Source organism: Callithrix jacchus, chromosome 21 (assembly GCF_049354715.1).
Source record: "Callithrix jacchus isolate 240 chromosome 21, calJac240_pri, whole genome shotgun sequence".
NCBI classification, from domain to species: domain Eukaryota; kingdom Metazoa; phylum Chordata; class Mammalia; order Primates; family Cebidae; genus Callithrix; species Callithrix jacchus.
In genome coordinates, this window is record NC_133522.1 from 52,022,040 (window position 1) to 52,049,157 (window position 27,118).

Consider the following 27,118-nt stretch of genomic DNA (forward strand, 5'->3'; position numbering starts at 1 on the left):
CAAACTCCTGACCTTAAGTGATCCACTCGCCTCGGCCTCCCAGAGTGCTGGGATTACAGGCGTGAGCCACCGCATCCAGCTGACTTACAGTATTCTTAATGGTATAGTTAGGTAGAGTTGTCTTCTGGAATGCCTGATTTATTTTTTATTCTTTTGTATTTAGGTTGTTTTGTTTGTGATTTGCTTCATTTTTTATAACTTTTTAAAAGTTATTTTTAAATTTACATGCAGTAAAATTTGCCCTTTTCTGGTGTTATGTCATATAAGTTTATACACACACACCCGCAACCTTCATAGTAACCACCGCTCTTAGATCACACAGCGACGGCCCCCGCAAAAGAGCAGCAGCCACCCTGCCTGCCACAGGCCGTGGCTCCTTCCCAGAAGGTTGTGTAAGTGGAACCAGATGGCTTGGGACCTCTTACACCGGTCTCTTTCACTTCTGGGTTTTTTTCTGAGAAGGGCCTTGCTCTGTCTCCCAGGCTGGAGTGTGGAACAATCACAGCTCACTGCAGCCTTGACCTCCCAGGCTCGGGATCCTCCTGCTTCGGCCCCTGACCTGAGGTGGTGGTAGCAGGCAGCCTATGCATGTCCTCCCGTACACTCTTCAGTCACCTCCACGATCACTCGCAGCACCTCACTCGGTGGAAATGCTACAGAAATAGTTATGATCCTGTGTTGTTAGGGTGCAGGGCAAGAAAAAAGTGCACACGTTTGATACAGACATACTTTTTCTGAGTATTTTTCACGCGCCGTCGGCTGAATCCACAGATGTAGAGAGCAGACTGCATTTGCAGTTTCCAGTGATTGGCATTAGTAGGACAAGAGAATATTAGAGTGTTTAAGGCTTCAAGCTTTGAATTTGGGGTGATTTTATAAATACATGGTTTTCTGTGACCTACTAAAGTGTACCTTTTTTGCAGTCATACTTCAGCAAGTGGCATGTCATAGTTACCGCATGTTAATTCCTTGACTGACCACAGCACGGAGTAAGCTAGACCGTGCTGAGGATGAGGAGAGGCCAGGCCTGGTGTGGTCAGCCTGGTCTCCCCGCACACGGCCTTCTGCGCGTGGGGTGGGAGCGTGTCTCTCCTAACCTGCTCTTGCTGACGAGCAGCTCTGTAGACAGTGCTGGCTGTGCTTCCTTACAGAGGCCGGACAGGTCTGCTTGGAAGCCAGATGAAACGGTTCCAGAGAGTTCCCTGAGGTGCCCAGACCCCGGCCGGCTTCCATTGGCTGCCAGCAGGGAAGCCAACACCAGCAACGTCAAGGTAGGGACAGTGTCCTGAGTATAGAATTTTGGTGCTTTTTTAAGTCCTGGGATTGTAAATTGCAGGCAAAGCATTCTCGTGACCACAAGGTTCTCGTCTACCAGGTGTAGCAGTCAAATCGCTGAAAGGAAAGGAAGTTGGACAGAATAAACTGTGGTTTGCATCTTGGTTTAGTTGTGGACAAATACTGAGTTTCTGTGCTTGTGAGTTAAGCGTGGGAACATGGACAGCTTTGACGAAGCCAGCAAGTGACAGCCTCTGCAGCCTGCAGGAGCCCTGGCCCAGGACGTGCCGGGATTTGGCCGAAGCTCCTCGGCAGTCTCCCGATGGCACAGCCCCCACCCTGTGACTGACATCCACCCCCGTGCCCCATTCGGACCTAACCTAAGTGGCTATCAAGGAGCCCTCATAGGGGCTCATCTGATCATGCTGTAGGGAGGAGCTTTGTCTGACTAATACAGATTGATCTTTGAACAGCAAGGTTGTTTCTGGCCACAGATACAGTTGCAAGGATGATGACCTCTGTGATGATTGCTGAGAAGAAACAATATGGTTCTTTGCCAAGAGCAATGGTGTAAATGTGCTTTTGTCAGCAAGATAGTCTTTGTTTCCTATGATAAAACTTTACTGTTTTTTTTTAGACGGAAAAATTATACCTACATTATTTGAGAGCAGAGAGCTTTAGAAAAGCTCTGATTTATCAAAAGAAGTATCTTTTGCTGTTGATTGGCGGATTCCAGGATTCTGAACAAGAAACGCTCTCCATGATTGCCCATTTGGGGGTATTTCCTTCCAAAGCCGAGCGGAAGATCACGTCTCGTCCCTTCACCAAGTTCCGCACGGCTGTCAGGGTGGTCATCGCGATATTAAGGTCAGTGCCGCCACATTCAGTCAGCACGTTCTGCGTCTGTCTCTGAACGGGCAGCACGCTACATGCTTTTAGGTGATTTTATTTCATGAAACTCTGTAATATATTCTGTTTTATAAGATGAATGGCATTGGAGACCTTAAAGAAAATAGAGATGATGAACTTGTCTTCAGGAAGTCACGTATGAAGCTGCCACCTTCTGAAACTGCAGATTTAAGGAGAGCTCTGTATTGCAGAGGAACATCTTGCCTTTTTATGTTTTCGTTTTTGTTTAGTTTTTTTTTTTTTTTTTTTTTTTGAGACGGAGTTTAGTTCTTGTCACCCAGGGTGGAGTGCAATGGCGCGATCTCGGCTCACCGCAACCTCCGCCTCCTGGGTTCAGGCAATTCTCCTGCCTCAGCCTCCCGAGTAGCAGGGACTACAGGTGCGCGCCACCATGCCCAGCTAATTTTTTTATTTTTAGTAGAGACGGGGTTTCACCTTGTTGACCAGGATGGTCTCGATCTCTTGACCTCGTGATCCACCCGCCTTGGCCTCCCAAAGTGCTGGGATTACAGGCATGAGCCACCGCGCCTGGCCCATTTTGCCTTTTAATGGGTTTCATGCCACGAATTTTTTTTTTCATTTCCTAGTTTTAGAACGTGCTGGATTTCTAACAGTGTTTTCCCCCTGAACGTTGTGCAGCTGTGCCTGCTTCTGATGCCCACAGAGAGGTGTTTGCCAAGGCTGTGTGTGGGCCTGTCTGGAGGGGCAGATGCAGCAGAGAGCAGCCAGGAGGCCTGCTGCTTTCCGAGACCGGGCCCTGAGCCAGTTCGGTCATCAGGGCTGTGGGCCAGGCAGAGTCAGGTGCAGGCAAGGCCTCCTGGGGTGCTGTGCTCTCAGCCTCTCTGGCCCTGGGGCACTGTGTCTCCTTGTCTCTGAGCTCTCCTGACCATAGGCCTCCACTGTCCATCCTTCCACCCACCCAGCTGTCCATCCTATGTTTGTGGGGAGAACGGCCTGCATGAGGAACCATTTTAGGCACTAGATGGGGAAGGTCAGCAGACCCAGACCCTACATCCAGGGTCTTCCTGTTGAGGAGGGGAGAGCATTCAAAGGCAGCAGTGTCCCAGACAGGGGCAGTCAGTGTGTCCCTGTGAGAGCACTGCCTAGGGTAGCTGCCACCAAGGGGCCTTGATGGGTCTCGTGGAGGAATCGGCAGCATCTGCCGTGCCTCAGAGGAGGGAAGCCACAGATGCGATGCTTGTCCTGAAGACCATCCTGGCGGGGGTGTCTGGGGCCCTGGACCCCGACCCTGCATGCCCCCGTCACCCACACCCTGTGTGCTTGCCATCTGACGGGCTCCCACGAGGGCTAGGGTCTCCGTGTTTTGAGCTTGTCCAGTGGCATCTGTGACAGGAAGATGGGAGGGTCCTGGGCACCAGGTGGGAGCGGTGTGTTTCCCAGTCACCAGTCTGGCTGGCTGTGAACTGGAGTCGTCCTGGGCTGGGCCGTGGCAGGTGTCTGGGGGAGGGGGGCCGGATGGTCCACAATGGGGCCGTCGTGAGGCTTTGTCAGGTGGTCATGCGTGGGAAGGTCTCCATCGCCGGCAGCCCCGCCAGCACTTTGGATGCGTGCACCTGGCAGCCAGGCCTGAGTGAACAGACTGGCTGACCTTGGCATCCTGGTCCTGGTGGGCAGTGAGGGCCCATGTGTGTGTTTAGTCAGTGGGGCTTTCTTTGTTCTTTCCCTTCCAGTTTTGTTGTACTTTTAAGTGTGTCTTGTCTCCTTTTTTTGTAGATTGCGTTTTTTGGTTAAGAAATGGCAAGAAGTAGATCGGAAAGGAGCCCTGGCACAAGGCAGAGCCCCTCGGCCAGGTAAGGCTCCCTCTGCATTAACCCCTCGGCCAGGTGAGGCTCCCTCCCCATTAACCCCTCGGCCAGGTGAGGCTTCCTCTGCATTAACCCCTCGGCCAGGTGAGGCTCCCTCCCCATTAACCCCTCGGCCAGGTGAGGCTTCCTCTGCATTAACCCCTCGGCCAGGTGAGGCTCCCTCCCCATTAACCCCTCGGCCAGGTGAGGCTCCCTCCCCATTAACCCCTCGGCCAGGTGAGGCTCCCTCCCCATTAACCCCTCGGCCAGGTGAGGCTCCCTCCCCATTAACCCCTCGGCCAGGTGAGGCTCCCTCCCCATTAACCCCTCGGCCAGGTGAGGCTCCCTCCCCATTAACCCCTCGGCCAGGTGAGGCTCCCTCCCCATTAACCCCTCGGCCAGGTGAGGCTCCCCTCCCCATTAACCCCTCGGCCAGGTGAGGCTCCCTCCCCATTAACTCCTCGGCCAGGTGAGGCTCCCTTTCCATTAACCCCTCGGCCAGGTGAGGCTCCCTCCCCATTAACCCCTCGGCCAGGTGAGGCTCCCTCCCCATTAACCCCTCGGCCAGGTGAGGCTCCCTTTCCATTAACCCCTCGGCCAGGTGAGGCTCCCTCCCCATTAACCCCCTCGCCCAGGTGAGCCTCCCACCCCATTAACCCTTTGCCCCGGTGAGACTCCAGCCCCATTAACCCCTTGCCCAGGTGAGGCTCCTGCCCCATTAACAGCTGGACCACAGACCTTGCTTCCTACTCCTTGTAGCGTTTTCATTAACTTCTGGATCATTTTTCAGTGTTCCTGGGGATGTAATAAGCATGGTAAGAGAATCCATGAAGTCTGTCAGGACGTAGTCTAGAGGCAGGGTGTGCGCAGTGAAGGGAGGTCAAGGCTTGCGTTCACTGTGAACGTGGTTCATGGGGGCGTGCAGCGGTGGGAAACCCTGAGATGCTCAGTATGTTGATTCTTTCTTAGTGGTTAGCGAAATGGCCTTTATTCCCCAGAGCAGCTGAAACTCACTTCCCGCCACTGCCTCTTTCCTTGTAGAGCGTCATGCTTATTTCCGGCTCACTCACTGCTTGGTCTCAGGAGTTCTCTGCCATGCCGTTACCCCCCACAGCAGAGAGCATAGCTGGCTGCACTAGTGCCGAAGGAGCCAGCCCCAAAGCAGGGCATTTCCAGGGGCTCTTGTCCCAGAGTGGCAGGCGTCGTGGGGTAGGCATGCAGCTCCCTGGGCCTGCGGGCTTGGGCTGCCTGAGCCACTGCCGACTGCCACCGTGACTGGGCATTCCTGGAAGTGCCTCTGCAAGTCGTTGTTGTCTAGAGACGGGCTTGCTCTGTCACCCAGGCTCAAAGGCAATGTTACAGTCACAATTCACTGCAGCCGTGAACTCCTGGGCTCAGGCATCCTCCCTCCTCATCCTCCTGAGTACCTGGGACTGTAGGCCTGAGCACTGTGCCTGGCAGCTATAATCAGTTTCGACTTCTGCATTTTAATAGGTGCTTCTTGAAATTAACATGCTTTGATTCAGCCTTCTGGTCATCAGGAAAGTTTGCCCCTCTGAGTCACACCTGGTGGTCTCCAGGGTTCCTTCCCCTCCTTCCTCCTCAGCCAGCTCTCAGAACTGACAGGACCCCCACGCAGGTCTTACCTGAGACCCCCGGCACTCCCCTAGAGATGGGCTGCCCTTGTGGATGCAGATAATCAAAGCTCAGGTTGCTTCCAAGCTTTTAAAAAGATAATACTGTAATTTGGATACTTTAAAAAATGTCTCAAAATTGCCATACAGACTCTTACAAGTTTATATATTTAAAATTTTGATATATGGGCCTTTACTAAAATGCATTCATTTCTTTTCCTAATCCCTTTGTCGTGAAATAATTCTGGGAAAGGACCCCGAGCACGACGGCCACAGCAGTCTCCAGCCAGAACCAGAGAATCCCCCCCAACCCGGGATGTGCCCTTGGGCCACGCCAGAGACCCCGCCAGAGGCCATGGACGGGCAGCAGCAGCCTCCCCGCACAGTGGGGAAAGGTCAGTGGTGATGTCTTCAGGTCTTTGTCCTGCCAGTGCTCTCCCTCCAGCCTACATAGGTTCTCAGGGAAATTCATCTTTAAAGTTCTGGCTTTGGCTCAGCCCAGAGCAAGGCAGGAAACTCTAGTGTGAATCCATGAGGGCCTAGAAGTCCATTTCTGTTTTGGGGGAGGGCCTGAATTTTCTGTCTGGTGGCTCTGGTCCCCCAGAGGCTGGTGCTGTGATCTTTAGTTATGGTGGCAGGTTATGGTGGCTGAGGGCCCCTTTTGTGAGGGATGTGCCCAGGTGAAGAAGGCACGTTCCTTGCCCTGAAGATTCTTGGAAGCTCTGGGTGGAGAGGGAAAAGTGAAACCCCTGGTGCTCCCTGGGCCCGGTAGAAGGCTAGGAGGAAGGGCGACCAAGGTGAGGACTGAGCAGGGCAGGTATCACCCCAGACAAAGCAACAGTACGGGAAGATGAGGAAAGGCAGGTGGGACCTGGTGCATAATCCAGGTTGCGTAGCAGGTACATTGTCGAAGATTTAGCAAACAAAGTAATAGACAATAGTCTTTACTCTGGAACATTGCACAGAAGGTGGCTTTTAAACCACTGTAGCACTTTTTGTAAGAAAGAATCTGAAGGAAACAGCCCTGAGTCATCCATCCCCACGGGGCTGGCTGGCTGGCACCTTTCTTCCGCACTCACGCACCATGGCTCCCTCTGTCAAACTCAACAATTTTTTTTTTCTCCCCTTGGTGGTAATTTGTTTGAAGAGCCACTCCATCCCCAAATTCAAGATTAGAAAGATCTCTGACCGCTTCTCAAGATCCAGAACATTCTTTGACAGAGTATATTCACCATTTAGAAATGATCCAGCAAAGGCTCGGCGGGGCGATAGCAGGTAATGCACATCCTCGCTGGGTGTTTATCAGGCATCGTAACTGTACCCTGGACATGGAGGGCCCATTGAAAGCTGGCTAGTGTTCAGCGTGGTAGAACTGAGTTTCAGTCTGGAGGGTCAGTGTCACAGCGTTCGAATGTTGGTTATAAGTGGGGAATCTCACAAAAGTCCGCTCAGCGTTCTGTGCTGCGGTCAGTCTGACTTAATCACTGTCTGGACTTTTTTGTTCTTTCTCTTAAATTGATAGCAAACATAAAGATTATATTTCGACCAGTGTTTCTTAAATATCATACTTTAAACCACTGTATAATTCATATTTTTACCAAAATTTACATGAATTCAGTGACAGTGTAAAATTGTGAAATTCTTTTCAAAAGATGTGCGAAGCCTTGTAACAAATTTGCTGCCTCATTTTTATTTATTTGCAGATTCTGTTTCAAAGAAATCCTGCCACCAGAAGATTAAGCACTGAATAAAATCCTGTGGCTCTTACCTGTGACAATTCTATTTGAGGAAAAGATTTGTTTTTCCCTTTTCCCACAGAAGCTCGTGGGATGGCATGGGCACTACTCTGCACGTGCCGTGACACCAGCCCCCAGATGCCTTGAATTAAGTACTTGTCCTCACCTTGACGCATGGCTGCACAGCCAGATGGAGTGTTTTCCGTGGAACCCTTCGTGTGTTTCAGGCACGTGACCTTCGTGAGGTAACGCACAACCCTGGCTGTGCCGCTCTGTGCGTGTCGACAGACCCATCCTTCCTGCCTCCAGGATGGACACAGAGAATGGCTTTCTGTTGTTGTGTTTATTTTCTTAAAGTGTATAGATGGAAACTTCACTTAAAAATAAGAACAGAACAACCCAAAAAGGAATAAAATGTAATCACTGTTTTGTTTATGAATAGCCCTTGTATTGTTTTATCCATTTTATACAGTTTGCTTTTCTCACTGGCTAAAAAAATAAAACAGACAGAAGCCAGACGTTTTCCGTGGAACTTAAAGCATTCTTGAATGGCCGCTCACCTGCTGTTCTTGCTCCCTTGGTTTCTTACTTTTTTAAGATGTTGCCACTGTGTATCCACCTCTTACGGCCATGCTTTTTTAATTTATTTTTATTTTTTTAAGAGGGAGTCTCACTCTGTTGCCCAGGCTGGAGTGCAGTGATGCGATCTCTGCCCACTGCAACCTCCGCCTCCCAGGCTCAAGCAATTTTCCTGCCTCAGCCTCCCGAGTAGCTGGGATTACAGGTGCACACCACCACAGCTGGCTAACATTTTTATTTTTAGTAGAGACGGAGTTTCACCACGTAGGCCAGGCTGGTTTCGAACTCCTGACCTCAACTGATCCATCCTCCTCGGCCTCCCGAAATGCTAGAATTACAGGCATGAGCCACCGTGCCCAGCCAGCCATGCTTTTTTGTTTCATTCATACTCACTTAGACTACATAGTAATACCTAGCCAAGGACCCTTTACCCAAAAATGTACTTGACAGGCATAAAATTTTTATTTTTGGAGACGGGGCCTTGCTTTGTCACCCAGGCTGAGGTGCAGAGGCGTGGTCACAACTCACTGCAGCCTTGACCTCCGGAGCCCCAGCGATCCTCCTGCTTAGTCTCCCGAGTAGTTGGGACTAAGGTATGTACCACCATGCCTGGCACTAATTTTTGTATTTCTTTTACAGTCAGGGTTTCACTTCGTTTCCCTGGCTTCTGGCTCAAGCAGCCCCGTTGCCTCAGCCTCCCAAGTAGCTGGGACCACAGGCACATACTGCCACACTTTTTTTTTTTTTTTTTTAAGTAGAGATGGGGTCTCATTCTGTTGCCCACACTGGTCTTGAACCCCTAGCTTCAAGTGATCCTCCTCTGCTTGGCCTCCCAAAGTGCTGGGAATACAGGCTTAAGGCACTGCGCCCAGCCCTAACTTACCATTTATTGAAGGAGGAATAAAATCAAACGTACAGTTAACCGCCCTCGTTTAATCAGAGACGGTGCAAGGGCGAATGTGAGGCGCCTGCTCGAGGTTAAAGTAGCCAGGGAGCTGTCGCCAGAGGCAATGCACAAAACCCGACTCGGGAGGGAGCGACTTAAGAGATTTTGGCCGGGTAACTGGGTAAATTTGAATCTGTACTGGATAGATTCTAGGATTGTTAATTTTCTTAGATGTGATGATGGTTATGTAAGAGAGTGATTTCCTTAGGGGTTGTATGCTGAATTATTTAAGGTTAAACAGCCATACAATTTGCTTTGAAATTGTATACGATATGGCTGTTTAACCTTAAAAAACACGAAAATGTATATGAAGTAAACATGGCAAAGTCTTTTTTAAATATTAAATTTAGTGGGTAGGCTGGGTGCGGTGGCTCACACCTGTAATCCCAGCACTCTGGGAGGCGGAGGCAGAGGCGGAGGTGGGTGGATCAATAGGTCAGGAGTTCAAGACCAGCCTGACCAACATGAGGAAACCATCTCTACTAAAAATACAAAAAATTATCCAGGCGTGGTGGCACCCGCCTATAATCCCAGGGCCCATGGGGCATCTCTCCATGGTCCAGGCGCCTCAGGTAATACAGACTTCTTCAGGGCTGGGGCAGCCCTTTGTGGTTTGGTGACTTACCAACTAGTTTATAAAGTTAATGCACCAATAACATCATATCAAATTAGGAAGGGGGAAGTGATCAGTGTGTACCCTGAAGTTTAAAATGCTGCAGTTCTTGTTTTTGCAACTTGTCATGAGCCTCTAGTTGATACTCCTGTCTTCATCCATCACCTAGTCCTTGTTTTCCAGTCCTGTCAGCACCTTGGAGTGACTGAAACCTCCTTCCTGAAAGATCTGAGGCCTTAATGGTCTTTTTTTTTTTTTTTTTTTTTGAGACGAAGTGTCACTGTTGTTACCCAGACTAGAGTGCAATGGCATGACCTTGGCTCACCGCAACCTCTGCCTTCTGGGTTCAGGCAATTCTCCTGCCTCAGCCTCCCAAGTAGCTGGGATTAGAGGCGCGCACCACCATGCCCAGCTAATTTTTTTATTTTTAGTAGAGACGGGGTTTCATCTTGTTGACGAGGATGGTCTCAATCTCTTGACCTCGTGATCCACCCGCCTCGGCCTCCCAAAGTGCTGGGATTACAGGCTTGAGCCACCGCACTTGGCCTGGTCTTTTCTTTAGAGGACTCTTCTTTCACAACTGAACCTCAAAGTCCTCAGTACCAAAAGGTGCCCGTGGAGACGCTCGATTGCAGATAGAGATGTTGCTGTTTTCGTTGTGTATGAGCCACCCCATTTCCCTCACCAGTTGCCATCAGTAGCACCAGCTAGTACAGTAACCCCATCCCTGCGCACTGGCTCAGGCCGCGCTCTCAACCGCTAGTTCAAAGGTACCACCGTCATATGGTAGAAGCAGTCCTCCCTCGGGACAACAGCATTCAGTTAGGAGAAGCAAAAAATTCCTCCTGGCGTTATTTGGTGCCATTCCTATCAGCAGCTCTTATGTTTCCAATCCGGCATATGCTGTCTGTAGGAGAAGTGGCACTACCTAGTGTTCCCAAGAAGCCTGTGCCACACCCTGTATCGTAGCACTCCGTATTGACAGGGTGTTGTCTTCAGTCTGGCATCATCATTGAGCCTTCAGGGGGCCTTTGCACTCAATGAGCTGCTTGAGTGATAGGAGTTTGGGGTAAGATGAGGGTATCGCACAACCATGCACTTAGAGTCATACTTGCTGTCAAGTTCTCTGGTCAGAAGGGATGATAAATTAGGAATTTGGGAAGTCTGCAAATGGGTTTCGGGTAGAAAAAGCGAATTCCTGTGCAGAATAGTAACGAACAGATATGCAGGGGACCACAGAGCGCCAAGAGTGTGTGGAGACTGAGCTGCCTCCATTCCGCCCCTGCCAGAGCGGGAGGAGTGAATAGAGCCTGAGCTGCCTCTATGCTGCCCCCTGGAGTCTCATCTCTCTAACACCAGCTGCCTGTCCTACAGTTCCATTCAGACACTACCTAGAGTCAGAATTGACACAGATCCCACAAGTTAAGGACAAGTTCTTCAATTCTTCATTTATTAGTTTAATTACTAATGTATTTATTTTTGTAGAGACGGGGTCTCCCTGTTACCCAGGCTGGTTTCAAACTCCTTGGTTCAGTGATCCTCCTATCTTGGCCTTCCAAAGTACTGGGATTACAGGCATGACCCACAGTGCCTGGCCTAAAGTCCTTCAGTTCTGATACTGCCTGGAGTTAGCACAGACCCTATAGGCTAAGGACTCAGCCTGCACTTCAGACATCAACCAGTGGTGTTCCCAGGCTACCTGCAGTTCTGCCCAGCCAATTATAAGTTCGGGAGGTTTTCACCCCCGACCCCATAGGTTTAATAATTTGCTAGAATGACTCAAAGTCATTCTATTATTAATCTTGGGATTACCAGTTTATTATACAGGGTGCAACTCAGGAACAGCCAAATGGTGGAAAAGGTGAGGAGGACAGGTGTGGGGCCCAGAGCTTCTGTGACCACTGCAGGTGCACTGCCCTCCCAGCACAACCCAGAACCTCCCTGAGCCTCATTGTCCAAGAGTTCTTATCAAGGCCTCATTACATAGTCATGATGGATTGTATTATCATCACATGATTGAACCTAACCTCCTGCCCCTCCCCTCTCCAGAGGTTTGAGGGTGGGGCCGGAAATCCAAACCCTCCAGTCATGTGGTTGGGTCCTCTGGTGTCCAGCCCCCATCCGGAAGGGGCCCCACCACAATCACCTCATTAACGTAAACTCAGGTAAGGGTAAAAGGGGATCCTCATACAAAAGACACTGCAGGAAATTCCAAGGATTTTAGGGGCTCTGCTGTGAGCCAGAGGCAAAAACCACGTTTATTATACCACACAGACACAGCACCTCCAGGGCTGATAGGTTACTACAGCAGGTGGCTTGGTGATCACACAGCAGGATGGGCAGTGTGAACTGCGTATTAATAGGTATATCCCATTTTAGTCCATTTTCTGTTCCTTACAACAGAATACCTGAAACTAGGTAATTTATAAAGAAAACGAACTTATTTCTTACAGTTAGGGAGGCTTAGAAGTCCAAGGTTGGCCAGGCGCAGTGGCTTATACCCATAATCCCAACACTTGGGGAGGCCAAGGTGGGTGGATCACTTGAGCTCAGGAATTCGAGACCAGCCTGGGCAACATGGTGAAATCCTGTCTCTACTAAAAATACAAAAATTAGCTGGGCATGGTGACGCAAGCCTGTGGTCCCAACTACTTGGGAGGCTAAGGCAGGAGAATTCCTTAAACCTGGGAGGCAGAGGTTGCAGTGAGCTGAGATTACACCACTGCACTCCAGGCTGGGTGACAGAGCAAGACTCTTTTGTCTCAAAACAAAAGTCCAAGGTCAAGGGACACACTGATGAAAGCCTTTGTACAGGTGGAAACTGCAGAGTCCCAGGTGGCATACATGGCAAGGGCACTGAACATGTTAGCCTAGGTCTCTTCCTATAAAGTCACCGGCTCCACTACCACAATAACTCATTAATCCACTCATGATCCAGTCACTTCTTTTTCTTTTTGAGGAGTCTCACTCTGTCGCCCAGGCCATCTCCATTCAGTGCAACCTCCGCCTCCCAGGTTCAAGTGATTCTCCTTCCTCAGCCTCCCAAGTAGCTGAGATTATAGACGCACACCATCACACCTGGCTAATTTTTCATATCTTTAGTAGAGACAGGGTTTCACCGTGTTAGTCACAATGGTCTCGATCTCTTGACCTTTTGATCTGCCTGCCTCAGCCTCCCAAAGTGCTGGGATTAGAGTGGTAAGCCACTGCATCCAGCCAATCCAATCACCTCCTAAAGGCCCCACCTTTTTCTTTCTTTTTTTTTTTAATGGAGTCTCAAAATGCAGGGGTTACAGGTGTGAGCCACCACACCCAGCTGGCCCCACCTTTCAATACTTCTGTACTACCACCTGGGGAGATGGAGTTTCCAAAACGTGAAATTTGGGGTGCACATTCAAACAGCATATCCCACACGCAGGTGTCTGTTCTCTGCCAGGACCCAGGAACAAGTCAGATGTTGCTTCTTTTTTTTTTCTTGAGATGGAGTCTTTTCTGTAGCCCAGGGTGGAGTGGTGCAATCTCAGCTCATGGCAACCTCTGCTGTGTGGGTTCAAACAATTCTCCTGCCTCAGCCTCTTGAGTAGCTGGGATTACAGGCACCTGCCACCACACCTTGGCCTCCCAAAGTGCTGCGATTACAGGTATGAGCCACCATGCCCAGCCTCAGATACTGCTTTTCAAAAGGTGAAAGAGTTGCTAGCCAAAAGGAAAGCTTTACTTCAAAACCTTGGGGGTCTTGAGCCCAGGAGTTCAAGATCAGCCTGGACAACATAGTAAGACCTTGTCTCTACAAAAATAAAAGAAATTAGCCGGCTGGGCATGGTGCTGCACCTCTGTAGTCTCTACTCAGGGGGCTGAGGTGGGAGGATTGCTTGAGCCCAAGAGATTGTGAGCCGTGATTGTGCCACTGCACTCTCAACAGAGTCTGACCCTGTCTCAACAAAAACAAAATCCTCTGGGGGGCTGTCCTAATGGAACTTCATCCTGGAGTACCACCCAGGCACCCTTAATTGCAAAGACCCTTTAAGCATCACTGAAACTTGGAGGTCATAAATCCTGAGCAGGAGGACAGCTCGCATCAAAGCCGCAGGTCTTCTATTGTCCAGATGCCCTTAAAACAAACAGCCTCAGGCTGGGCTTGGTGGCTCAGGCCTGTAATCCCAGCGCTTTGGGAGGCCAAGGCTGTGGATCACCTGAGGTCAGGAGTTTGAGACCAGCCTGGTCCAACATGGAGAAACTCGGTCTCTGCTAAAAATAAAAAATTAGCCAGGTTTGGTGGCCGGTGCCTGTAATCCCAACTGCTTGGGAGGCTGAGGCAGGAGAATCGCTTGAACCCAGGAGGCATAGGTTGCAGTGAGCCGAGATTGTGCCACTGCACTCCAGCCTGGGCGACAGAGCGAGACTGAAAAAAACAAACAAAAACAAAACTAACTGGCTCTAGGTTTCAATAATGGATTGGAGCAGTGCACCCAAAACTGGCATGTGTCGAATCCAAAATCCAAACAAGCCCAGCTTGGTGCCTTTCTTAGTGGTAGGCAGTGGAAGGTACAGCCTTTCACTTCAGAGGAGATACCAGGATACTCCACAGACAACCCCATACAAAGTGCCGTTTTTCATGGGATTTATCTCCTACCATGTAGCACTTTTGTTACTAAGGTATCTAGGGTACTTACTACTTCCTGTTCACTAGAACCGATTACTATGACCTCTTTAATGTAGCTCTCTCTCAAATCCAAATGATACTGCGTCTGAGCGGAGACCCTCAGATAGTGAAGATGTCTTGCCGTCTGCACCTGCTGAAATGGAATGGATCGCCTTTGCTAATTGGTATTGAGAAAAAAGGGATAAGGGAGCCTGAATAGGAAACTTTTAATGATTGCACCTGGGATGGGTACCAGATATGGTCTGGATCTGTGTCTCTGCCTAAATCTCATGTTGAATTGTAATCCCCAGTGTTGGAGGTGGGACCCGGTGGGAGGTGACTGGATCATGGAGGCAGCTTCTCATGAATGCTTTAGCACCTGGGTGCTGTGATAGTGAATGGGTTCTCGTGACATCTGGCTGTTCAAGTGTGTGGCACCTCCATCCTCTCTCTTCCTCCTACTCCAGGCATGTGAAGTGCCTTGCTCCCCGTTTGTGTTCTGCCGTGATCGCAAGTTTCCTGAGGCCTCCCCAAAAGAGAAGCTACCATGCTTACTGTACAGCCTGCAGAACCGTGAGCCAAATAAACCTCTTTTCTTTATCAATTATCCAGTCTCAGGCATTTCTTTCTTTTTTGTTTTTGAGACGGAGTCTTGCTCTATCACCCAGGCTGGAGTGCCGTGGCACAATCTTGGCTCACTGCAACCTGCGCCTCCTGGGTTCAAGCAGTTCTCCTATCGGCTTCCTGAGCAGCTGGGACTACAGGTGCATGCCACCATGCCTGGCTGATTTCTGCGTTTTTAGTAGAGGTGGGGTTTCACCATATTGGTCAGACTGGTCTTGAACTCCTGAACTCAGGTGCCCGCCCCCCCCACTGTTTTGGCCTCCCTAAGTGCTGGGATTACAGGCATGAGCCACCATGTCTGGCCTCAGGCATTTCTTTATAGCAGTGTGAGAACAAATACAGTGCCTCACAGAGAGATGCTGATTCCAAAACCCAACAATACCACCTTCATTGCTTGTAGGCCCATACCAAAGCTCTGAGCCCGATACAGCCCACAAAAGTACAAGGCATACTATAGGAGGAGACAGCCTATAAAACAAATCATAAAACTAGACATAAACAGCAGCTTTCCACTGAAACTGGAAATAGTAGACACAAAACTATGCCTGAACAGATTCAGAAGGCATAAGTGACCCAAGTGAGTGATCAAACTCATGATGCCACCTTTCCTTTTTTTTTTTTTTGAGACAGAGTCTTGCTCTGTCACCCAGGCTGGAGCGCAATGGCACGCTCTTGGCTCACACAACCTCTGCCTCCCGGGTTCAAGAAATTCTCCTGCCTCAGCCTCCTAGCTGGGATTACAAGTGTGCACCACCACCCCTGGCTACTTTTTGTATTTTTAAGTAGAGACCAGGTTTCACCATGTTGGTCAGGCTGGTCTCAAACCCCTGACCTCGTAATCCGCCTACCTCAGCCTCCCAAAGTGCTGAGATTATAGGCGTGAGCCACCGTGCCCGGCTGATGCCACCTTTGCTACTTTACATTCTCCTTTAGTCCACATCTTTGATTTCACAGGATGCTTCCTATGAACAGCTGACAGAAGAGGAAAAAATGCAGGTTTGTTTTACCAATGGATCCATACGGTATGATGGCATGAACCATAAACAGTTGCTACACTAGTGGCTCACGCCTGTAATCCCAGCACTTTGGGAGGCCAAAGTGGGTAGCTTACGAGGTCAGGAGATCAAGACCATCCTGGTCAACATGGTGAAACCCTGTCTCTACTAAAAGACAAAAAATTAGGCATGGTGGTGCATGCCTGTAGTCCCAGCTACTCAGGAGGGTGAGGCAGGGGAATTGCTTGAATCCAGGAAGCAGAGGTTTCAGTGAGCCAAGATCGTGCCACTATACTCTAGCCTGGCAACAGAGCGAGACGCTGTCAAAAAAAAAAAAGTTGCTACCCTACATCCTAGTTTAGGATTGGAATTTGGAAGATTTCCAGTTGGCAAAACTTGGGAGGGTATAGCTGGTTGTCCATCTTATATGGAAAGAGGCGTCTGAATTTGCTTATCTACTAGCATTCCTGTGCAGCGGGTCACTGACTGCAGCTGGTTGATAACAGAAAAAGATTGCAAAGGATGGTTTCAAGGAAATCTCCAGTGCCAGGCTCAGTGGTTCATGTCTTTGGGAGGCTGAGGCGGGAGGATCACTTAAGTCCAGGAGTTCAAGACCAGCCTGGGCATAGTGAGACCCTGTCTCTGTAAAGAACAAAAACTAGCTAGGCATGGTGGCATGGCCCTGTGGTCTCAGCTACTCAGGAGGCTGAGGCAGGATTGCGTGAGCCCAGAAGGTTAAGGCTGCAGTAAGCCATGATCATGCCACTCCAGTCTGGGTGACAGAGCTGAGAACCTGTGTCAAGATAAAAAAACAGAGTCTTGAGGAAAGGTATGCAGGGAATGGGCAAAGTGGAGATATCAGTTCCACATAAATGCCCACCAGAGGCCATCCACTGTAGAAAGGAAATTTGGTGGACAAAATGACCTGTCCTGTGGATGTCTGTCAGCCTCTTTCTTTAGCCAACATGATGCTGAGTGAGCTCGTATAACAAGTGGCAACAGTGGCAGGGAAGGAGGCTTAACACTGGTTTAACAATATATATTTCTGGCCAGGCGCGGTAGCTCACGCCTGTAATCCCAGCACTTTGGGAGGCTGAGGCGGGTGGATCATGAGGTCAAGAGATCAAGACCATCCTGGTCAACATGGTGAAACCCCGTCTCTACTAAAAATCGAAAAATTAGCTGGGCATGGTGGTGCACGCCTGTAATCCCAGCTACTGAGGAGGCTGAGGCAGGAGAATTGCCTAAACCCAGGAGGCAGAGATCGCGCCATTGCACTCCAGCCTGGGTAACAAGAGCGAAACTCCGTCTCAAAAACGACAACAAAAAAATACACATTTCTCTTCACCAAGACTCCCCAGCTTCTGCCACTTCTGAGTGCCTGAACTGCCAACAGCAGAGGCCAGTGCTGAGACTTTCACATGGCAACCTGGTTCCATTCATTGTGGAAGAGAAGGCAGTGATTTGTCTTCCAGGAAGACGTAAACCCCAGTCACAAATGGGCTTCCCTCTCCTTAGTGTATCTGCCAGTGTCACTATTACTGGACTCACATGCTTTATCCATTGCTGTAGTTCTGCACAACATTGGCTCTTAAAAGCAGGTATTATCTTGGCTGGGCACAGTGGCTCACACCTGTAATCCCAGCACTTTGGGATGTCAAGGCAGGCGGATCATGAGGTCAGGAGATAAAGACCATCTTGGCTAACATGGTGAGACCCCGTCTCTACTAAAAATACAAAAAATTAGCCAGGCATGGAGGCACATGCCTGTAGTCCCAGCTACTTGGGAAGCTGAGGCAGGAGAATCACTTGAACCTGGGAAGTGGACGTTGCAGTGAGCCGAGATCGCACCACTGCACTCCAGCCTGCGCAACAGAGTGAGACTCCATCTCAAATTAAAAAAAAAAAAAAAAAAAAGCCAGGCACAGTGGCTAACGCCTATAATCCCAGCACTTTGGGACATCAAGGCGGGCATATCACGAGGTCAGGAGATCAAGACCATCCTGGCCAACATGGTGAAACCACATCCCTACTAAAAATCCAAAAATAAAAAAATAGCTGGGTTTGGTGGCACACGCCTGTAGTCCCAGCTACTTGGGAGGCTGAGGCAGGAGAATCACTTGAACCCAGGAGGCGGAGATTGCAATGCACCAAGATTGCACCACTGAGCTACAGCCTGGGTGACCGTGCGAGATTCCATCTCATTTAAAAAAAAAAAAAAAAAAAAAGCAGCAGGTATATCTTAAAATAACACAAGTGCAGGAAATGACCTCACACACACTTAGGATTCACTGGCCTCATCAGCCAGAAGTAACTGCCCTGACAGAAGGGTGGAGTGGCCAGATGAAGGCTGTTGTCTCCATCAGCTTGGAAATCACCTCTTACAAGTTTGGGGTGATGTTTTATGTGCATGCCTTAAACCAGTAGCACATATTTTTATGCTCACTCCCTCACAGCCAGACTGCAGGGTTTGGGAACTAAGAGGCAGACCCTCTCTTTACATGTACAAGTCGGACTCTAGTTTCTTAATCAGTTGGCTAGAGGAGTACCAAGATGCACCCATGTTGACCACCTGGGTTTCATACGTGTTCTTCACTGTAAAATGAACCTAACCGCAGCCCTACTTCGTCCTCCACTACTAAGACAGTGACTCCACTGTTGGCCTGCTGGCTCCTATTGCAAGGACCCCAAAGTTCTCACATATCCAGAGTTTTTTTTATTGAGACAGGGTCTCTGTCTCCCAGGCGAGAGGGCAGTGGCTTGATCACGGCTTACCACAGCCTGGATCTCCCTGGTTCAAGTGATCCTCCTCCCATGGCCCATGGCCTTTTCCAAGTATGGTGTTTTAAAAACACATCGGCAAATATTTTTGTATTCTTCCCTTTAGAAGGTGAAGCCTAATTCCTCTACCTTTGAATATGGCAATTTAGTGATTTCATTTCTAACAAATAGGAAGTAGCAGAAGTGATGGTATGTAACTTCTGAGGCTGGTTCACAAAACATACAGCTTTCCTTTGTCCTTAGATTGCTCTTGGAATCAGCCACCGTATTATGAGGAAGCCACAGCCACAGGGAGTGGCATGCAGGAGTGTGCCCAATCTAGGCTGCAGCCAATCTCCAGCATCAGCTGTCGGACATTCGAGCAGATGAAATCACATCATTCCAGCCTCCAGCCTCTGAGCTGCTCTAGCTGAGGCCTCAACACTGTGGAACAGAGACAACCAATCCACACTGTGTCTGACCCACAGTAACCTAGAGATAATAAATGATTCTTGTTTTAAGCCACTAAGTGTGGAGTGATGTACGTATGTAGCAATAGATAGACCGCCATTCTAGGAGCCAACCTTGAAGCAAGTCTGCACCCAGTCTTGGCCAAGGTGTAAAATCTCGTATTTCAATAAATACATCTATGCAAGTTTACATACCAGCTCCCTTCACTGAGCACCCTCATAATCCAGCCCCAAACTTTCCCAGCTCCCATCAGGGCATGTTGGCTGTGTGTTACAACTTGTTATGGGCTGAAGTGTGTCCCCTTCAAAAGATGCTGAAGCCCTAACCCCCCGTACCTGTGAATGTGACATTACTTGGAAATGTGTCTTCATAGACAAGTTAAGATGTGCTCATTAGGGTGGGCCTTAATCCAGTAAGGCTGTTGTCCTTATAAAAAGAGGCCCACGGCCAAGCACGGTGGCTCACGCCTGTAATCCTAGCACTAGCAAGGCAGGTGGATCACCTGAGGTTGAGGAGTCTGAGATCAGCCCGACCAACAAAGAAAATACCCCATCTCTACTAAAAATACAAAAAACTAGCTGGGCATGGTGGTGCATGCCTGTAATCCCAGCTTCTCTGGAGGCTGAGGCAGGAGAATCACTTCAACCTGGGAGGTGGAGGTTGTGGTGAGCCAAGATGGTGCCATTGCACTCCAACCTGGGCAACGAGCAAAACTCTGTCTCAAAAAAAAAAAGAGGCCCATGTCTAATGACCTTTGTCAATGTAATTTATGCCTTCATTTGGACAGGCACACACACAAGATCAACATGTGAGTATCAAGGCAGGACTGGGGCAATGCCTTGTAAGACAAGGAACACCAAAGACTGCCAGCAAACCACCAGAAGCTAGGAGAGAGGCCTGAGACAGATTCTCCCTCCCAGCCCCAGAAGAAAGCGACCCTGTGAACACCTTCATCTCAGACTTCTACCATCCAGAACTCTGAGACAATACATGTCTGCCCAATTTGTTACTGAGGCCCTAGCAAACTAGTAACACAGTTCTTTTGAGGGGGAGGGAGCAAGTCTCTTTTCTATCTCATTGCTTCCAGCTGAATAATGCAAAAGAAACCACCATAATTATCCATCTAGTATGCAGTATGTGGTGGGAGGGAGGAGGAGGAGTGCTAGGTTAATAGGAGAGGTGAGCCACCCTGCTAGGCTTCAGGTTCAAGGCAGGCCAGGTGGGATGGCTCACTTGAGCCTAGGAGTTTGAGACAAGCCTGGGCAACATAGCAAGACCCTGCCTCTACAAATAATAAAAAATTTAGCCAGGCATGCTGACACATGCATGTAGTCCCAGTTACTTAGGAGGCTAAGGTGGGAGGATGGTTTGAGCCCAGAAGTTGAGGCTGCAATGAGCCATGATTCAGCAACTTTATTCCAGCCTGGACAACAGAGTAAGACACTATCTCCAAAAAATAAAAAAGGTTTAAGGCAGTTTGGGGAGTCAAAACCGTTGAAGGCCTCTACCCAGGTATCTCCAACCCACATATGATGGGTTTGTTGCTGTTTCTTTTTTAAAGATAGGGTCTCACGCCTGTTGCCCAGGCTGGAGTGCAATGGTGACATCATAGCTCACTACAGCCCCGACTTCCAGAGCTCAGGTGATCCACCCACCTTAGCCTCCTGAGGAGCTGGGACCACAGCCATGGCCTCCACTATGCCTGGCTAATTTTTTGTGTTTTCAGTAGAGACGGGGTTTTGCATGTTGCCCAAGCCCGTCTTGAACTCCCTGGACTCAAGCAATCCTCCCACCTCTGCCTCCCGAAGTGCTGGGATTACACGTGTGAGCCATGGGCCCCACCTCATTTTTCACTAGCAGGGATCCAAACTTAGTGGAAGAGTATTGCCTCGTGTGGGCATGTTGCTATTTTTGGAGTTCAAACAGGGATGTTAATTCCTGGGCCTGGTTCTTGCCTTCGTCCTGCTGCAGTAAATGAGCTTCTCTGCATGCGACGGGACAGACTCACTGGCTTTCAACTGTTTGCTGCTTGCCTTCGGCTGTCCACCATTTTTTTTTTTTTAAAGAGACCAGGGGAGAGCGTGAACGCAGTCCCCCACTACCACAAATTATGCAGTCGAGTTTCCCACCTTTGGGGAAATCGGCAGAGGTCAGCACATCCGGAGTGCAATGGATAAGCCTCGCACTGGGAAAAGCACCTTCATGATCATGGTATCTCCCCTGCCAGGTGAGTACATGGCTGTCCACCACTCTTAAGAGACTCGGTGGCACTAAGCAATCCCCTTTTCCTTCCTTATAGCTACTCCGTTCGCCATGCATGAAATGTCTGATACTTCACCCACGCGGGTATTCCATTTCACCAGTTCAGCCCCTGCTTCACCGCCGGTGAGTCACGCAGCCTCGAATCCCGTCTTCTGTTGCAGGATGGTCTCTCCGGAAGCGGACGCTGCGGCCGAGTCTGGGCATGAGACTGTTCACACGGTTTCGGCACCTGTGAAACGAAGGGGACAGAAGGGCATGTAGGTCCCGCCAAGCTCTGGCCGGCCTGGTGTGCACCTCCAGAGCAAGAACTGCGACAGTCCAGCCCCACTAACAGACGGGCGGCATGGGTGCACGGCCGCCCTCGCGCCATCAGACACACCGCCCACGCGTTCGGGGCGCAGGTGGGGCCCTCTCCGTCTAGCTCCGCCAGGCCGCAGGCTCCCCCTCGTCCGTCCTCCGCCTTCCAAGGTCACCTCGCGGTCCGAGATGGCTGCTGGGGCTCCTGCGGAGCCAACCACGTGTCCTTCCAGGGCTATATTTTAAAGCAAAGGCGTGAGCACCCGTAAAGGTACGAGAAAGGTGCCTGTTGCCACCTCGGCCAGCGTAGCGTTCCGGGTCTGCACAGACCGAAGGTGAGACAGCGGTCAACGCGGACGCGCCAAGCCACGGGGACCAAGGACTAGTCCCGAGAGGGGCGGCTTGGGTGGGAAGGCCGCGCGCGGGGCCACTAACGGCGCCTCGGGGGTCAACGTGGGGACCCTGCGGCCAGCGCCAACGCCCACGGGCCGCCCACCCCCACGCAGGCGCCTCCAGCCGCAAGCGCTGCAGCCCGCCCGCCTCAGGACCGCCACCCTCGCGCAGAGCCTGTCGGGAGCGGCGCACTCCCGCCTCTCCCAATGGGAGCCCGGAGCGGCATCAACGCGTCTTCGGGACCAATGGCAGCGAGGCTCTGGTGTTGCTGGGTGGGGCCGGGGGGGGCGGGAGCAGTCAGGGCCCGAGACCCACCGCGCACGCGCGCTCGCCACCCACCCTTCCCGCCGCGCACGCGCTCCCGTGTAGGGCCGGCCGGGCGCTCAGGAGCGCGCGGGGCAGCGGCAGCGCGAAGGAGCCATCCGCGCTCGTGCCCGCGCGGGTGCGTAGCCGCCCTGGCAGCGCCCGTGCCCCGCCGCCTCCCGCTCCTTGCCTGGAGGAGGTGGGTTGTTTGCCTGAGGGGAGCAACGTAGCGGCGGTCCGCGCTCCCGCCGCCAGGCCCGGTCCGGTTCCAGCCTCCGCCCGGACGCTAGCCGGCCTGGCCATGGCTGACCGCGGGTGCCCGCTGGAGGGGGCGCCGCTGCCCGCCGAGGTGCGGGAAAGCCTGGCTGAGCTGGAGCTGGAGTTGTCGGAAGGTGAGCCCGTCCCCGCCCTCACTCCCGCGACCCGCCCTCACCCGGGACCCCCGCGCGGCCTCTCGCGTCCGGGACCCGCGTTCCTCAACCCCGGGACCCCGCCCCTCACCCGGGACCCCGGTTCCTCAACCCCGGGACCCCGCTCCTCACCCGGGACCCCAGCTCGGCCCCTCACCCCGGGATCCCACCCCTTACCCCCCCTCACCCCCGGGATCCCACCCTTTACCCCCAAGACCTCCCGCCCCTCACCCCGGGATCCCACCCCTTACCCCCGCTCACCCCCGGGATCCCCGTCCCTCATCCCCCCACGACCTCCCGCCCCTCACCCCGGGATCCCACCCCTTACCCCCGCTCACCCCCGGGATCCCCGTCCCTCATCCCCCCACGACCTCCCGCCCCTCACCCCGGGATCCCACCCCTTACCCCCGCTCACCCCCGGGATCCCCGTCCCTCATCCCCCCACGACCTCCCGCCCCTCACCCCGGGATCCCACCCCTTACCCCCAAGACCTCCCGCCCCTCACCCCGGGATCCCACCCCTTACCCCCGCTCACCCCCGGGATCCCCGTCCCTCATCCCCCCACGACCTCCCGCCCCTCACCCCGGGATCCCACCCCTTACCCCCAAGACCTCCCGCCCCTCACCCCGGGATCCCACTCCTTACCCCCCCTCACCCCCGGGATCCCACCCCTTACCCCCAAGACCTCCCGCCCCTCACTCGGCACCCCGGTTCCTCAGCCCCGGGACCCCGCCCCTCACCCGGGACCCCAGCTCGGCCCCTCACCCCGGGATCCCACCCCTTACCCCCCCTCACCCCCGGGATCCCACCCCTTACCCCCAAGACCTCCCGCCCCTCACTCGGCACCCCGGTTCCTCAGCCCCGGGACCCCGCCCCTCACCCGGGACCCCAGCTCGGCCCCTCACCCCGGGATCCCACCCCTTACCCCCCCTCACCCCCGGGATCCCACCCTTTACCCCCAAGACCTCCCGCCCCTCACCCCGGGATCCCACCCCTTACCCCCGCTCACCCCCGGGATCCCCGTCCCTCATCCCCCCACGACCTCCCGCCCCTCACCCCGGGATCCCACCCCTTACCCCCAAGACCTCCCGCCCCTCACCCCGGGATCCCACTCCTTACCCCCCCTCACCCCCGGGATCCCACCCCTTACCCCCAAGACCTCCCGCCCCTCACCCCGGGATCCCACCCCTTACCCCCGCTCACCCCCGGGATCCCCGCTCCTCGTCGCCGGGACCCCGTCCCTCATCCCCCGACGACCTCCGTCCCTCACCCCGGGACCCCTCCCTTCACCCCGGGACTCCCGCGCTGCCCCACCGGACCCCCAGCTTTGACCCCCAGGGACCCCTCCGTGGCTCTTCACACCGGGGACCTCTGCCCCGCCTCTCATACAACGACCCCCCGCGGCGCCTCACCCCAGGACCCCAGTACGGCGGCGCTGCACCCAAGATCCCCGCCTGGACCCCCACACCGGGACCCTCCCCAGTTTCTGGAGACCTTTCCTTACCCCCAGCTGCTCCCACCGTGGGATCCGACCCCGAGGCCTGGCCCTGACTAGGTCGTTGGCCGGGTGTGGGAATCTGGAGAGGAGGGGCCGCTTGTGCCCCAAGCTGTGAGCCCTTTTCTCAAGGCTGCAGGTCTCCGTTGTCCGCAGGCAGCTGCTTCCCTGGAGCTGCCCGTGCCCCACGCCTGGTCCTCTAGGAGCTGCACCCTGTGCCTCATTTTATTGCCTATGAAATGGGGTTATAACAGCACTTTATTGCTACGAGGCTAAAATACCTTAATATATGTGCAAAGCACATAACGCAGGAGTTGTTAGCCCCCTTCATGGAATTTTTTAAAGTAAAAAAAAAAAAAAGTCTTACAAATGGTTGGTGGATAAAAATAGACTGGAGTAATCTGGCTTCAGAGGTGGTGGGTGGCATTTCCCATTTGGATGTTATCCCTTACAAGGCCCGTGTCCTGATGTTCCTCTTGGCTGTCATTGGGAAGGAGTTAGGTTCTTCTTCAGCATCACGAAGGACTTGAAGAAAGGCATGTCATTGATTCTTACTCTGTTTTTGAGACCTAAATGCATTTTCAGCTTTTAGAATCCATTTTTAAAATCTTATTCTGTTGTTTTTTTTTTTTTTGAGGTGGAGTTTTCGCTTATGTTGCCCAGGCTGGAGTGCAATGGCGCAATCTTGGCTCACTGCAGTCTCCGCCTCCCAGGTTCAAATGATTCTCCTGCCTCAGCCTCCTGAGTACCTGGGATTATAGGCATGGGCCACCACACCTGGCTAATTTTTTGTATTTTTAGTAGAGATGGGGTTACTCCATGTTGGTCAGGCTGGTCTCGAACTCCTGACCTCAGGTGATCCACCTGCCTCAGCCTCCCAAAGTGCCAGGATTACAGGCATGAGCTACTATGCCTGGCCAATGATCTTATTATTCTTACTGTAAGTTTTAGATTGATACATTTTGCTGAGACTGGGATATTTTTTAAAATATCTAATGAATATGGGCACTGGCACAGAGTAAGTCATTTAATCCTTACCAACCTTAGGGAGGTAGATGCTGTTGTGATCTTGTTTTACATATAATCACAGCATGTACTTGCAGTTGTTTTGAATTTATCATTCAAATTTTAAAAGTGTTGTGATATGTGGCACATTTTTTTTTTTTTTTTTTGAGACGGAGTCACCCAGGCTGAAGTGCAGTGGCGTGACCTTGGCTTACTGCAATCTTTGCCTCCCAGGTTCATGTGATTCTCCTGCCTCAGCCTTGAGTAGCTGGGATTACAGGCACCTGCCATCACACCCAGCTAATTTTTGTGTTTTTAGTAGAGGTGGAGTTTCACCATGTTGGCCAGGCTGGTCTCCAACTCCTGACCTCAGGTGATCCATCTGGCTGTGGCACATTTTAAAAAAATGGAAGTACAGGCTGAGTTCACAGTGGCTTCATGCTTGTAATCCCAACACTTTGGGAGGCCACAGTGGCTTGAAGACAGGAGTTTAGAACAGCCTGGGTAACTTAGCAAGACTGTCTCTATAGCATGAAAATAAAATCAGCTGGGCAAGGTGGTGTGCACCTGTAGTTCCAGCTACTTGGGAGGCTGAGGCAAGAGAATCACTTGAGCTTTGGAGCACTGCAGCCTGGGCGATAGAGCAAGACTGTCTCTCAAAGAGAAGAAGGAAAGAAATGGATGGATTTGAGAATTTTTGGTGATTAGATTCTCTTAGGTGGTCTGACAGACTTAATTTAGAAATTTGACAGGATCTACTGTACTGCATTTGTTAAGGCTCTTTAGGGAAAATCACATATATGCAGTTTAGATTCTACACATTTCAAATATATTTTTGCATACTGCTCCTAATTTCTGCTCCAATGTATTAATTATTCCCTCAATTTCTCATTTTCTTGTAGTTATGTTTGAGTGCTTGCTAGGAATTGATAATTGAATCCTTTCCTCAAAGTACTTCATAATTTGTGGGACAAAACATAAGTACTTAAATGAAAGAAATGTTTCCTATCTGTTGAATTCATTTATGCTATTGTCATTTTAGAGATACATGGGGGCTGTATAGATAAGTAAACGTATGAATTATGTAACATGGAAAAGTACCTTAAGTTGAGAAAGGAAGTAAACAAAAAACGTATTAAGCCCAGGTATGGTGGCCCAGGCCTGTAATCTCTGCATTTTGAGAGGCTGAGGCCAGAGGATCGCTTGAGCCTGGGAGTTTGAGACCAGCCTAGGCAACAAAGGGAGACCCTGCCTCTACCAAAAAAAAAGTAGGCTGGGCTTGGTTGTGTGTGCCTGTAGTCTGAGCTACTCAAGGGGCTGAGGTGGGAGAATCACTTGAGGTTGTGAGCCTTTATATGCCACTGCATTCTAGCCTGGGAGACAGGGTGACACCTTGTCTCCAAAAAAAAAAAAGAAAGTGTTAAGGGGAAAAGACAGCAGAGAGCAGAGTAGTAGAGTGGCAGCCAAGGAGGTGGAAGCTCTGGCTTCTTGACTTCTTTCCCTGCTCTTAGATTAGCCCGACACTTCTTTTGGCCAATGTAGGTCAGTGATTACTTAGTCGCAGTCACACATGTGGACTTGCTTCCAGGTTACTTCCACAGGTTAGTGCTGGCTTCTATACTTTGTGTTGTGGTTGTTGTTGACATGGGGTCTCCTCTTTGGATTTGGAGGTGGTTCCTGAGAAGGACTTTGTTTTAGGCAGATTTTTGGCATCTTCACACAGTGGCTGGCATCTGGTAAAGTGTCTGTGACTCTCTAGTGAATTATGTCTGTAAACTTGGGTTTGGTCAGCTGTAAAAGGAGGTGAATACCAGCTTTATTGACATTCCAGGTTTATTGTAAAGATTCAGTCAGATAGTGTGTTTGAAAATTCTTTGAAACTGGTAAGGTGTTTTATTTACGTCATTAAAGGGGGATATTAGTCATGAGTTACAGTCCTAAAACAACCAAAGTTAGTATTTCCT

At 51.3% G+C, this 27,118-nt stretch overlaps 2 protein-coding genes, 1 long non-coding RNA gene and 1 other non-coding gene across 35 annotated transcripts in view; 2 read left to right on the forward strand and 2 right to left on the reverse strand.

Annotated features, from left to right (window-relative positions):
- The window catches only part of PCNT (pericentrin), a 120,864-nt gene extending 113,066 nt beyond the window's left edge, over positions 1-7,798 (forward strand). For 10 of the 14 annotated variants that reach the window (XM_078358656.1, XM_078358657.1, XM_078358659.1 and 7 more), the window contains 6 exons: positions 1,152-1,271; positions 1,913-2,142; positions 3,919-3,995; positions 5,877-6,018; positions 6,771-6,898; positions 7,442-7,798. In XM_078358656.1, coding sequence (XP_078214782.1) covers positions 1,152-1,271; positions 1,913-2,142; positions 3,919-3,995; positions 5,877-6,018; positions 6,771-6,898; positions 7,442-7,506 — 762 coding nt within the window. In that variant the 3' untranslated portion in view covers positions 7,507-7,798. Of the gene's footprint in view, positions 1-1,151; positions 1,272-1,912; positions 2,143-3,918; positions 3,996-5,876; positions 6,019-6,770; positions 6,899-7,326 lie in introns of all 14 variants that reach the window. The other 4 variants (XM_078358658.1, XM_035283167.3, XM_078358666.1 and 1 more) reach the window with 2 other exon arrangements.
- Positions 7,799-18,461: 10,663 nt separating this feature from the next.
- Positions 18,462-22,120, reverse strand: LOC118149873 (uncharacterized). Its single transcript, XR_004737595.3, has 2 exons — positions 21,631-22,120; positions 18,462-21,480 (listed from the first exon to the last, which is right to left on the reverse strand). It is a non-coding gene; the product is annotated as an uncharacterized LOC118149873 (long non-coding RNA).
- Positions 21,060-21,224, reverse strand: LOC118150012 (U1 spliceosomal RNA). Its single transcript, XR_004737781.3, has one exon. It is a non-coding gene; the product is annotated as a U1 spliceosomal RNA (small nuclear RNA).
- Positions 21,406-27,118, forward strand: part of DIP2A (DIP2 acetate--CoA ligase A) — a 108,679-nt gene continuing 102,966 nt past the window's right edge. For 16 of the 19 annotated variants that reach the window (XR_013530634.1, XR_013530635.1, XR_008478353.2 and 13 more), the window contains exon 1: positions 22,305-22,636. Coding sequence is in view for 12 of the 19 variants with exons in the window: in XM_035282916.3 (XP_035138807.3) it covers positions 22,546-22,636 (91 nt within the window). In the remaining 7 variants the exon portion in view is untranslated. Of the gene's footprint in view, positions 21,884-22,304; positions 22,637-27,118 lie in introns of those variants that run through there. The other 3 variants (XM_054249110.2, XM_078358674.1, XM_078358675.1) reach the window with 1 other exon arrangement.